This window comes from Aotus nancymaae, unplaced genomic scaffold, assembly GCF_030222135.1.
Source record: "Aotus nancymaae isolate 86718 unplaced genomic scaffold, 86718_ANA_hifiasm-v0.15.2.pri h1tg000067l, whole genome shotgun sequence".
Taxonomy (NCBI): domain Eukaryota; kingdom Metazoa; phylum Chordata; class Mammalia; order Primates; family Aotidae; genus Aotus; species Aotus nancymaae.
The window spans coordinates 14,271,186-14,284,408 of NW_026988482.1; the positions used below are offsets into that span (position 1 = coordinate 14,271,186).

Consider the following 13,223-nt stretch of genomic DNA (forward strand, 5'->3'; position numbering starts at 1 on the left):
AGGTATGTCTTTATCAGCAGCATGAGAATAGACTAATACAGCAGGTCTGTAGAGAAGGCTGACACAGTTAAGGTCAGGGATGAGGTCAAATCACAGGGTTGATTGTTTTGTTTTCCTCACATGTTCTAGATATTAATTGTTCTACCTTCTACAACCTTGCCTATGTTTTTGTTAAATTAACCATAATTTTAGCCATAACTACTTTTTTGAGTATTGGAAACATGGGATTCAAGTTCAGTAGCAATGTCCACTGGGGACATCTTTTGCCCAATCTCAATTTATCACAAAATTCATTACTCCCTTCTTTCCCCAATCACAGACACAGAAGAGTTTTGACCCTAAAGACTCAGCCTTGTCTAATGCTGAGCTAGTGCAGATAGAGGCAGCCATCAGAGTCACAGGTTCTGACCCACAAGAAGATGGGGTCTGGGATTATTAGTCTTGTTGCCTCAGTGTGTATTGGATGTTAAGTTCTTCCCAGGAAACCTCATTCTCAAATACTGCCAGGGCTTCCATGAGCCCTTTTCCTGCTTTTCTGCTCAATGCTCCTGCTCCTCAGATTAAATTGGCATACTCCCTCAAATTCCAGCCCCAATGACCTTGACATTCTGCCTAACTCTCACAGGCCCTATTGTGGGCCTCCTTTGACCTAGAAATGCTCCCTGGGTGCTATTTCAGATTGAAATAACTACTCAGCAGTTAAGTTTTAGCATGAACATTGCCTTGAAATTCTTGTGACTATTTCTTTGCCTGCCAATATTCACTCCCCACCTCTCTCTCTGTCTCCCCCCTCCCCTCTCTCTCTCACACACACACACACACATTGATGCCACCAATTTGGACATTGTAATTAGGCCACTCACACAGTTTTTCACCTGTTTGGATGTTTTATTCACAATTTTCTTTTCCTCCCTACCAGCTCACACTATTAAGATCCCAGCATTTCTTATATAGAGACTGCATGGTTCACAACAAAATCAGACTCTCAGGACCAGAAAGGACCTCAGAGGTCTTTAGTGACAACTCTTCCCTACCCAGCCACCATTCTATGGCAAGTGACATCCAAATGAAACCTGACATTCTGTAGCTTAAAGAGAAGTAGATATCTCGTGAGGTACCAGCTCTGTAAAAGTAGAAATTTGATTTCATTTCAGACCCTAACCAGAACACATGGGAAACCCACTGGTTGCATGGTGTTTTAGGTATTACCACTGGGGGCAAACTAGGCATGAGAATATTTCTGCTGTCTAAGAAAGCTCTTTTGGACAATAATGATTCATAAAATGATAGGATCAAGGCATAATCTAATCCAGCCTTCTGAGTTAGGTCAGGCTGTTTGCAGAAGCTATACTATTGAAAAGCCTTACCCCCAGTACTTACTCCATGGTACGTATATACCCCTAGGGCATAGAAAAAACCCATGACACCAAGGCAGGCCAGGAACACCATGAACTTGAAGGCATCGCTGTATAGTTTGAAGTTCAAAGGCCGAGGGTAGAGGATGGATCTCACTAAGTCCCCTTTGGCTGTATTGTAACCTGCATGAAGATAGTCACAGATCAAGTAAGGCTGCTTGATGGTCACTTGGTCTCCTAAAAATGGCTTTACTGTCTCTGAGGAAAAGAGTAGAGTTTTCTCTAACCTGCTACCTAATCATTTCATGAGTATTCAGGTGGTTTTCATGATTTGTAACCATGAGCTTCCATGCAGACAACAGGCTCTAATGTCTAGTGCCTGCTAACCAGTTTGAACATTTAAAAAACTTAATATTTTTAATTTTAAAAAATCAAATCATAAACCAAACTAAAGTAAACAGACATCACTGTGTAAAGTGTATTTTGCATCTGTGAATAAGTCAGATGGCAGAAACACAGCTTAGGGGTTAGAACAGAGAGCGGGGACCAGGTCATAGAAGGCCTTCATTGTGTTATGTCATGTAAAAGACTGGGACTCAGGAGGTGTTTGCAGAATCATCCAGATTTGGTGCCACATTTGGTATGGGAAAATGAGAGGAGTTAGAGATGTTATTAAGAGACCAGCATGATGGTGATGACGTTAACAGAGAAAGTCAATACAGGAGGATGAATACTTTCAAATTCATTGACTTTGTCTGTAGGACACCCAGGTAGAGTTCTTCACTAGTGAGTTTGACATACAGCCTAGCTAGCAACTCTTTGAAAGGAAAAAAATCCTTAGTCATAGTGGCTGAATTTTTTTTCTTTTTGTAATCACTCAGAGGAGGTGTCAAGGGAGACAGAAGAAGTATATGGTCATAAGCAAAAATAAGAGCGTAGTTTTACCCTTGACAAATTTTACCTCACCTACGCATACTCTTCATCGCATAGAAGGGTTTTAACAATAAACCGTTCAGTTAAAAATAATGACACTTTAGAATAATAAGTGTCTGTTTAGAAAAAAGTGTTCTGTTACTACCAGAATTTTGCAAACTCCATAATCCTAAACAAAATTTTCCTAATCCAACTCTCCCCATGTTCAAGCATGAATTAAACTTACAAAAGTGGAATCCACTAACCTGTTTGCAAAACAACTGCCCTTACAGGTCCCTGCCCAGAGGGCTTGACCTGGATAACTTCTGTTCCACAGAAGAGGACATGTTTCCGATAATCCTCCAAGCTGTGACATTTCCAAGGCGCGGTATTCTCCATTTGGGGCAATGGTGTCTTTGTAACAGGTATACTTTCTCCTAAAGAGGATTGTATTTTGTTGAATCTCTGTCAGCTCAGGTAGTTAGTTAGAACTGGTGCATGCTAGTTTCAAGAAATTATACAAACCACAACTAATCCGGTGTTAATGCCCATCCCATGAGTCAGATGACTGTTCATAGAGATGCTAGTGGTGCAAGCAATAGTAGACTTGATTCTAGTGCAGATATTTAGGTAAGACCTGCCTATCTATCCCATACCTGGCCTGGATGGTTTGTTGACATAATTTTGAAAGCAGCCTATTTTAGCTGAATTATCACTTAATCATTCTTCCAAGTATTAATTAAACCCAGCACTATTTTAGCCAATGAAGGAGCTTTCCAGCACATGAATAGTAATTACTGTTTGCTTTGTATTCACTCATTTATTCATTTGTTCACTCATTCACCCATTCATTCAACTATTTTTAGGTGCTTATTCTGTTTCAGGAACTGTGCTAGGTTCTAGGAATATAATGAACAAGAGAGACAGAAATCTTGCCCTCATAAGCTCACGGAGGAAGGTGAAAAATAGTAGTTACTCCACATCATTTTCAGATGGAGCCCATTCAAGCCCCACTTTGATCATCCCATTCTTTTGCTCAAAATCCTTAGGCTTTTCCATTGCCACTACTGAATAAAGGCCAAGCTCTACTGCTAGATTGTCAAAGCCTACCACAATTCAAGCATCATTGCCTGTCATTCTCCTACACAAGCTCCAGCTCAACTAGGCCTCTTGCATTTCCTTTTATTGACTCCCATTCTTTGCAGGTAGCAATTTTTTTCCTTTCCCTGTTGGCTATAAGAATATTTAAGGTACAAAGAAATTAGCTCAGAGTTCAAAAAGGATAAATTTCAGAGACAAAATAAAGATGTTAATAATACTTTTTAGCTCTCAGATTTAAAGAGTACTAGAATAAATTTAAAATTCCATCAGTCTTTTACTAAATATTCAATTAGCAAGATAATGTGTCATATTTCTAATTTGGAAATGGTATTATATCAATCATAGTTATACCAATGTAGGTCTCACCTCTCTAGATAATAACTGGGAACAAGAACTTTGGCATATATAAATTTGTATACTCTTCATTTTTCCTAGTGACGTAATAGGTTCAAAATACATAGTTTTTTCAAATGCACAGATGAATTAAATAAAAACAACCAAATTTTTCTATGATTGGGTTTTTAAGACTCATTTTCTGCCATGATGTATTTTTTACATGCTAAAGTGCAAGAAGCTATAAAATTGTTATAAGCAATCTTGAATATTTTTCAAGAAATTCTTTTAGCCAAGCTGTTGTCCCTATACCACTTTCTTTAAAATGATTATGGCATTCATCCATTGTGTAGATTTATCAATTACATTCTAAATGGCTTCATAGAAGGGTTAGAATGTTTTGACAGTCTCCAAATCATGGTACCATGAAATCAGCCTTTGTAAAAGGCAGATACTTAGAGATCATTTATCCTCTTTCTTTTTTGCCTTTGAATCAGAGAATATTAATCCACAATATATACCTAAGCTAACATCAGCAAACCATTTTCTGCACACAGAACCAATGAAATTGGAAGCAGTCAGATATTGATCAATCAGAAATGGAAGTCATTTGCAGATAATTTGTTCCAGAGATAACAGCCAGATGATTTTAGAGAGATGGTTTTCAAGTCTCTTTTATCCTATTTGCATATTAATAAGAAGTCTCATATTTTGGCCTTTCTTTGGAGCCCAAGAAAGGATGATTCATCTACAAACGACATGGAGTCCAAGGCAGCCAGAGGGAGTTTTAGAGGACAGAACCATCGTGGCTCATCATCAGCTGTACAGTTGGCTCCCCGTGCTGTCAAGTGGAGGTTCTCCCCCTTGGCCGCAAGGATCAAGATGCCTCCTCATGGTGACAGTGTTTGAAATTCCAAGTCCTTTTACTTTATAGTTCTAGAACCATTAGACTGTAAATGTTTTGAGACCAGGACCATTTCTCATTTAACTTAGTGACACCAGTATGCAATACAGTGCCTGGCGCATAGTAGGCATTTCTGAACTTTTCTTGAATAAATGGGTAAATAAATAAGTAAAAGAAAAGGGAGAAGGAGGATGATAGAAAGAGAGAAAGAAAGGCTCAGAGGAAGAGAGAAAATGATCTGACCTATCAACTGATGATAAGCTTGTCTGACAGGATATCAGCGTGAGATCATCACTTAGAGAAATCCCTGCATGTCCAACTCGGGTCACTGCTCACTTCCGCCACATACATCTCAAATAAATCAGTGACTTAATGAAGAGAAGAAGAAGGAAGGGGATTGTGGCAGAGTGTATGCCACCCCTCTTTGACATAATTATCCCTGAGAGAGTGAGGAAACACTGGCTACAAGAATAGGTTCTGGGGACAAAATGCCTGGATTTAGGTATTACGTTTATTTAGTAAGGCAATAGATATCTTCTATTTTCTTCCTAGAGCTTAGAACTGTTGAAAATTTGTGTCATTTGTATGTTTTCATGTTTTCTGTCTCCCTCACTAGAATATCAGCTCCACAAGGGAAGAAATCTTACCTGCCTTGTTCAGTGCTATGTCACCAGTAGAATTCCTGCTCTATAGTAGTGGCTAATAAATATCTGTAAAATGAGTGAATTCACAAACAAATCTAAATCTTAGCTGTACCGCTTTCAAGCTGTGTGACCTTAGGCAAATTACTTACCCTTTCTGGGCCTCAGATTTGCTCACACTAATACAGTTGCAGATTGAATGAAATAGTAGATGTAAAATGTTAGCACAATGCCTAATACATACGAGAACTAAGAAAAAAAACTTTAGTGCCAAGAGATAATTTCTAAATAGTGTTAGATCTCCCCTAATGATATTCCCTTTTGTCTCCTGACTCCTCTTATTTGGGAGAAGCTAGATCTCGAAGGTGATCATTGTTTCAGGAAAGATGGCAGAATAGAAGCACGGGGGAGTTGATCACTGGCTTTTGAGTTTTAAAAGTCCTTCATGAGTTTCTTCATGGATTATAGAGACTACCCGAGAGTAAGAACAAAGATTTTCTGCTTACCACACCATTCTGCTACTGCATTTCTAGCTAAATTAAAGTCCTTATACTGGGAGATGGAAGAGAATCCAAAGGGACTTAGATGTCATGTGCCCCGGAAAGAGGAGGCGTTCACCACAGTAGAACATGGGAATATGCAATAAGGTTGTGGAAACAACGCAAACAGCACCGGATCTGCCTCCCCGTCCAGGTAAACAGGCCTCAGACAGCTTCCCAGACCCCAAGTGGAGTGGGAGCAGCAGGAAGAAGAGCTGCCCTCAGTTGGACCCTTCTCCCTGATGTCTTGTACATCTCAGGACAGTCAGACAGGGGTGAAGAAGACCTCCTAACTGATGGGGACAACTGTCTGACTCACATTAGATATTCACACTGGACACTTTCAAGGATGGCAAAATTTGGAACCAAGATAAAAATTAAGTGTAGTTATAAAATAAAAGTAAACGTGCACAGCAGAATTTATGACAATAACAGAGGACTAAGGAGAACAGGAGGAGAGGATCTTACCAAACAGTGGGTACTACTGTTGGGAACACCGAGTAGAGAGAAAAAGGTGATGAGGCCGGAAGATGAAGGCAGCAGCTTTATCCAGCTTAGAATTATCTTGCTCGTGTCTGTGGTCCTTTATATTTGGGAGCAAATGTCACCTCCGATTCTGATCCTTTTACTTGCTAACTGAGCAGGTCTGTTCTTTTTACCTCACTCTCCTCATTTGTAAATTGCTATCCTAACTGCTCCTAGTCTAATTTGTTTTATGCCACGATGAAGTGAGATATAAAAGTTATTTATAAAATGTAAGTTGCTATAGAGATGCCAGGAATATTTGATATTTTTATTCTTACATAAATAAGACTTCTGTCTAGGACTATTGCATACATAGGTAAGAAATACCCAAGTCATATTTGTGGACAAATACCCTAGGAATACATTTGCAGTTTCAGGAATCTAACCTTAATCCTCTGATTGTTTAATCAAGATCCTTTCCACAAATATGTACACGAGTGGGAGGATCAATGCAGGCTGTGCAATCAAGTATTTAGACCATTCTGGGATTTAGATCTTTCTGAAGAACTTAACACAGAAGAAATAATGTGTTTCTGCTTCATGTGTCTGTCTCTAAAACTGGCCTCTATCAGTATTTAAGTTACACGGATATCAGTGGTGATGACTTTATTTTTCCAAGAAGGGAAACTAGAAAAAGCCACTTGTCATTTAAGATCATTTGGGGGTCCATTTTGCATATTTGTTGAAAGGCAGCATTGTTTGTCATTTCTACTTTTCTGGAACTCTCTGAGTTTTCCTGAGAATCAAGGCAAGTTCTGTACACTCCCAACAGTGAAAGGAGAGAGGGCAGCCCAAGGGCAGGGAGACTTTCTGTGCTTCCTCCTCCTGTTTGCTCACTGCCACACTCTCTGTTACCAATGAGAGAGGCCATTCTTCATTGTCAGGCTGCTGAGAGATGTGAGACAGCTGCTGTGTTTCAGTAAGAAGGACAGCTTTTCTTGGGCTTGAGGTTTATAGGTTGGATACTATGGCAACATTCTGGGTAAAAGATATGATCAGCATGCAAATCCTCATCACTATCATTATAGGACAGATTTCAACACATTAAAGGGTATTTTGTAATTATACCAAACATATTTACGTTTACTGCATTTCCTTATCTCAATTTTAAATTAAGCAGACCCATTTTTAACGTAAAAGCTGCTCGTGTTGAACAATTTAGGGATAGATAATGAACTCTCACTACATTTAGGTCATGTTAAAAAAATTTCCCTGTCTCTACACCACTTGGAAACAGAAAAACTAAACAGTCTGTAAGCACGAAAGACAGTTTCCATTTTTGTGTGGCTGTATAGTGCCGCCTTCTCTCATTGCAATGTGCTGTGTATTTTTATTTTTTGCCTAAAGGATATTTTATAAGTAGTGCCTTACTAATTACACAAATTCAAGCAGACTTACAAAGTACAAAAGAGAACTAGGACTGTCTGAACCGTAACTAGATTAGGTTTCTGCTCGGTGAGATCAGCAGGAAAGTAAATCTGAAGAACAGAACTGTTAGATTGTCTTTGCCAGAAGGCTCAACTCAAACTCCTTTCCAGTGAAACCTTGGCCTCTGTAGTTTTCTGTCTATAGAGTGCAGGGTTGGCTAAAACCTCTACACCCTTCTAATTGTGGGAGTCATGGTTTCTAACGTTGTGTCTCTTTTGTACGTGTGTATAAACCATTCTCACATTTAGGAAGGGATAGCATTTCAAACTGTATCCTCTAAACCCAAAACACTTTATTCACCCCACTCATTGGTCAATTAATCACATGTCATATTAGACATTTGTTTTAGTTTCACATTTATTGTGACTTAATTCTTATATTCTTAAACATTTCCTGTTTGTGTATATTGTGCCTCCATATAAATGCAAAGGCTGGCTATGTCTCCCTCATCTTTCTCTGAATAGCTTAGCAAGGGTCTGGTATAAGGTAGGTAAGGATATGTTGATTTGATTAGGTGTCAGACAGGGAAGAGGAAGCTTCATAACAACTCCATACCTGTGAGCATGCCTTCATTCACCACGCAGTGTCCATCAATCAAAACAGCATCACATGGCAATGAAAATTTTCCTGGAAGAATAAGAACGTCTCCAGGAACCAAGAGACGGGATTCCAGCTCCTTCAAACCTACACCAAAGCAAAGTTTCCATGACTAGCTGACCTCTTCTTGTTTTCACTTAAGATTGAAGGTAGCTAAGAATCCCTATCAACCAGTTGGCCAAGAGCTCCCCTACATGTTCAATTGTTGAAGCCTCTTTTTATTGAATTGAAAATTCCAAAACAATCAGGATTAGGAAATTGGTTCCTGGGACACAGAAAAGGATCAGTTTTTCTTTACACAACAAGATCCCATCTTGATCCTAGTACCTGGTGTGCTTTGCCCACAGCAAATACACAAGGGCACTGGGCAGTGTAGAAATTCAACTTCCTGCTGTTTGCTCTCGTCTAGGTTTTTGATTCCTGTGGTACACTTTGTCTTCTTGGATTGAGGCCTTATGTGAATTGCCCAAATAACTTCTGCTGTCCCAGGGTGCAGCTCCTCATTTTTTACAAAGAGCCACAGCTACCCCACCTCTGGCTAGCTCAGAGCAGATGCCAAGTGTCCAGACAGCTATCTAAAAGCCCCATTCAGGCCTAGGTTCCAGATGGTAGTTCAAATTGTGTGATGCAGAGTCTGTTTGGGATAAATTGGGAAATAAAGGAGCCTTAAGAAGGTTTACCCAGTGTTATTCAATTGAGTGACATATGAAGGGAGAGGGAATTTGAAGGAACCCAGACGTTGGGTAAGAATAATTGAATGGGAGCTTGGGTGAGGGTAAGGCAAGCAAGATGTCTAGTGTACAAAATTTAAGGAGGCACTTGTTCTCAGTGCCCTGCAGCTGTGGGGTCAGCACTGGCATCATCTTGCCTCTTTAAATTTTCTGTCTTAGAGGCCTTCTTTTCCTCATCCTAGTCCTGGTCCTGAGTTCAATCAGAAAAGACTTTTTCTCCTTGACTAATAATTAAGGACAAATGAGACCAATTCCCCCCTTAAATATTAAGATACTGAAGATGGCCTAACACATCACTTACCTTTGTCTTTTACAATGATTGTAACCTGGACTTTGTTGTGGTCTTCCACGAGGTTATGCAGCTTAACTGATTGCTACCAAGTAAAAGTCAACATTTAAATATTAGATAGTTCATATTCTGAAAACCACACGATCTCAATTCAGTAACTACCAGGCCAGGTCTCACAGCTAAATTGACTCTGGGCAAAGGACTCAATTTCTTTTGATGCTTCAGCTTCCCTGCTCCAACCCCTACCTCACCTGACCTCCTACATGCAGCAGCAAATATGCTCATTAGTTTAATGCTATTTCACTCCCAAGAAAAAATAATGCACAGGGACCTAAGCCAGGGAACCTGTTAAAAGAAACTTTTGACAAATTAAATTTAGTGGAGTTTAATTGAGGAAAAAAAAAGTGATTTGCAAATCAGGCAGCCGCCAGAATCACAGCAGATTCAGAGAGACACCAGGGATGCCTGATGGTCAGAACAAATTTATAGAACAAAAAGAGAAATGACTACATAAATTGGAAGTGAGGTACAGAAACGGCTGGATTGGTTACAGGTTGGAGTTTGCCTTTTTTGAACAGTTTGAACACTCAGCAGTGTAGGAGTGGTTGAAGTATGGCTGCCGTATGAGTACTTGAAGATTGTTACAGATGCATACTTTTAAGTTAGGTTTTCAATCTTGTCTAACTATTAAGTTAGGTTAAGGTTGGTCCACAAGGACTCAAATATAGAAGTATGGATCTCAGGCCATATTTATCTCACTTTAACAAACCAAAGCTACAGTTCTTGAAGATGCATAATCAGGAGGAGGAAGAATGAGACTGTGAGAAGGTTACTTCCCTCTCTATGCTTCTGTCTCTCTGTAAAACAACAAAGCCAGATGTTCTCTGTAAGTGGCTTTCTGCTTGTAAGTGTCTCTGTGAATGTTTCGGTTGTGTTTTGATTGCATGTGGGACAGCCATTCTCTTCTTTAGGGACTTGGATATTCATATTGGTTAAGTCTGCAGATGGGAGTTACGCTGTTCAGTTGTGAATCTTGTGCTACTGCTTATGAGTTATTTAGCCTGTTTAGCTCCCTTTTGCTCATCTGAAAGGGGAGATGATAATAGAATCTATAATATAGTGTTAAGTTTTAAGTTAGTTTATTCATATAGAGTCCTCTGTATAATACCCAATACTATGCTAAGAGCTCATGACTGTTAGGGATTCATAAGAAAGTTGTTGGGAAAACAGTTGTGAGAGTTCGTTAACTGGAAAGACTTGCTTGAGAGAGTTTATTGAGTTAGAACTCTGTGCAAAGTGGAGAAGATGGAAGGAGCCCAGAGACGTGGAAAAAGCATCTTAGAGCATAACACAGGAGACAGAAAGGCAGAGGCGAGAGATGATTTCATCCATACAGTTCCCCAGACTGACTGTTGGGAAACCATCAGCGAGAGAACGTTCCATGCTGGGCCAACCCTGGGAGGTGTTGCCTCTTACTGTTTGTACATCGGTGACTTGGATGCCTCTAACTAGAAGTGGGTTGAATACTGTCAACAATACTTCATTCACTTTACTTAATTTAAATTTAAAACTATTTTTCTTTTAGCTGTTAAATTGTTTTGATCTGTTCTGTTGGTGATATTTAATGTTATAAATGTCACCAGGCTAAGAAAAGCATCACACATAATTATGTAACTTTCCCCTTGAGAAAACATAATGAACCAAGTGTTAATATTTACATGGAAAAATTTATGATTTACTTCAGTTTTGGATGAAAAGCTAAACTTTGGTAATTTAGACCAATTGAGTGAAGAAAGTGATAGTACTGTTCAGTGCATATTCATTGCTCTAAGGTGACTTCCTGAGGCTTAACTGTTGGGGCATGCATTTTTTTGTTTTTTATTTTTATTTTTGAGATGGAGTTTCACTCTTGTTGCCCAGGCTGGAGTGCAATGGTGCATTCTCGGTTCACTACAACCTCCGCCTCTTGGGTTCAAGCGATTCTTCTGCCTCAGCCTCCCAAGTAGCTGGGATTGCAAACATGAACCATCACGCCCAGCTAATTTTGTATTTTTAGTAGAGACGGGGTTTCTCTATGTTGGTCAGGCTAGTCTTGAACTTCTGACCTCAGGTGATCTGCCCGCCTCAGCCTCCCAAAGTGCTGGGATTACAGGTGGGAGCCACCGTGCCCGGCCAAGGGTATGCATTTTAATGATGCATAATAATGGAAAAGTCATCTGTGGTTCTGTGGGAAAAGAACATTGGAGTCAGCCAGGATTCCTGAGTTATGGGTCAGACACATCCACCAACCAGTCAGGTAATGTGCGTATATAAGAAATTGTGCCTTAGAAGTTAGTCATTTTCTCTGTAAACAGACAACATTGAATTGGATCACTTTCAAGTTATACCTTAAAGCTACAAAATGATATGACATCAATGTATTTGGTATGTCAGAGACTTATTTAAAACCCACAACATATCATAGAAGAAATACACATGGTATATAAAATGACTTAAATCATTATTATTTTTACATAGTTTAAAACATTAAGCAGTTATTATGTGCCAGGCATTGTTGAAGGCACTTGAACTACAGTATTTGATTTCTTTAATTCTCAAAATAATTCTATGATGAAAATGTTGTCTCCAACATACATGTAAAAACCAAAAAACCGGGGTTGAAAATGTTAAAGTAACTTTCTCACCATCACTTACTTACTAAGTAAACCTAGGTTCGTGTGACCCTAAAGCCTTTTCTGTTGATGAATATGTTCTTCTGCTGCTTAAAAACAGCTTTTTTTTCATTAAGAAGATAAAAATTCTTCTGGATTTCTTTTTTTTTTTTTTTTTTTTTGGCTTAGTAAACTCATTTAGATAATGCCATGATAAATTCAGCTTAGCATGAGAGGATGATAATCAACACATTTAGAAGTGTCGTGAAGTATGGGTTAACAATACTTGACTGTATTTCTCAAAACTCATTATGCTGTAGAGCTGGATTGGTTTATTAGACTTAGCATCCTATATAACCTGTCACGCTTCCATGCCTCTGCTCAAGCTATTCCCTAGAATGTCCACTCCAGTTTTCTACTAGCAAACTCTTTCTAATCCTTCACATAAAGACCTATTCAAATGTCACCTCCACTCCCTAGGTCCCTGCAATCCCCAGGAAGAATTCATTGTTCTGTTCTCTCCACCTGTGTGAGTTAACTGATCACATTCTGTTATAGCTTTCTGCTGTCCTGTCAGGTCTTTCTTGTGAGTCAGGCAGTAGAGAGAAGAAAGACATCCTGTATATTATGCATTTGTGGGTTCCTCCAGGGCCTATCACATAGTAGGCCCTCATCAAATATGTATTTATTAGAACCAAATTATTCTACTTCTCCCAACAACATTGAAGTGGGATAATGTTAGCATCCTCTTTAAGTTAATGTACTCAGAAAATCTACAAACACAGGTTTCTATGGCAACCAACTAGCTGGGAGAAGGCAAACACTGCAATGCTTGCCATGGCTGCAAAGCTCACTGCCTGATTTTTATTAGGCCCCCTCTAGTTTCTTCTGTCCCTGTTCAGCGGGACCAGGATCAGTTTCTAACATGAATTTGTATATTGTTACTGTTCAGCATCTGTCGCTGTGTGTCCTTGTGTTTGCTGTGGCTGGACTTCCTCCAGAGATGAGTAATGAGGGTATTAACTCAGGTGCCTCTTGAGCTTGGCTCAGTCATGACTGAAGGCAAAGAACTACGGGCCAGATACTCTCAATGCTATTTCTAGCAGCCACCTGTGAAGCTCAGCAATACAGTATGCACATACAGGTCAATGTAAATACAGTTGAGTACCATGGTTCGCACTCAGGCCTGCACCAAACTTGTTAGAAAGGGACTGAAG

The 13,223-nt window shown here is 39.4% G+C and overlaps 1 protein-coding gene across 1 annotated transcript in view; it reads right to left on the reverse strand.

Annotated features, from left to right (window-relative positions):
• The window catches only part of ATP13A5 (ATPase 13A5), a 106,322-nt gene that overhangs the window by 54,334 nt on the left and 38,765 nt on the right, over positions 1–13,223 (reverse strand). Inside the window, exons 8-11 of the mRNA XM_021671364.2 lie at positions 9,368–9,440; positions 8,294–8,422; positions 2,534–2,704; positions 1,381–1,538 (exon numbers count right to left, since the gene is read on the reverse strand). Coding sequence (XP_021527039.2) covers positions 1,381–1,538; positions 2,534–2,704; positions 8,294–8,422; positions 9,368–9,440 — 531 coding nt within the window. The remainder of the gene's footprint in view (positions 1–1,380; positions 1,539–2,533; positions 2,705–8,293; positions 8,423–9,367; positions 9,441–13,223) is intronic.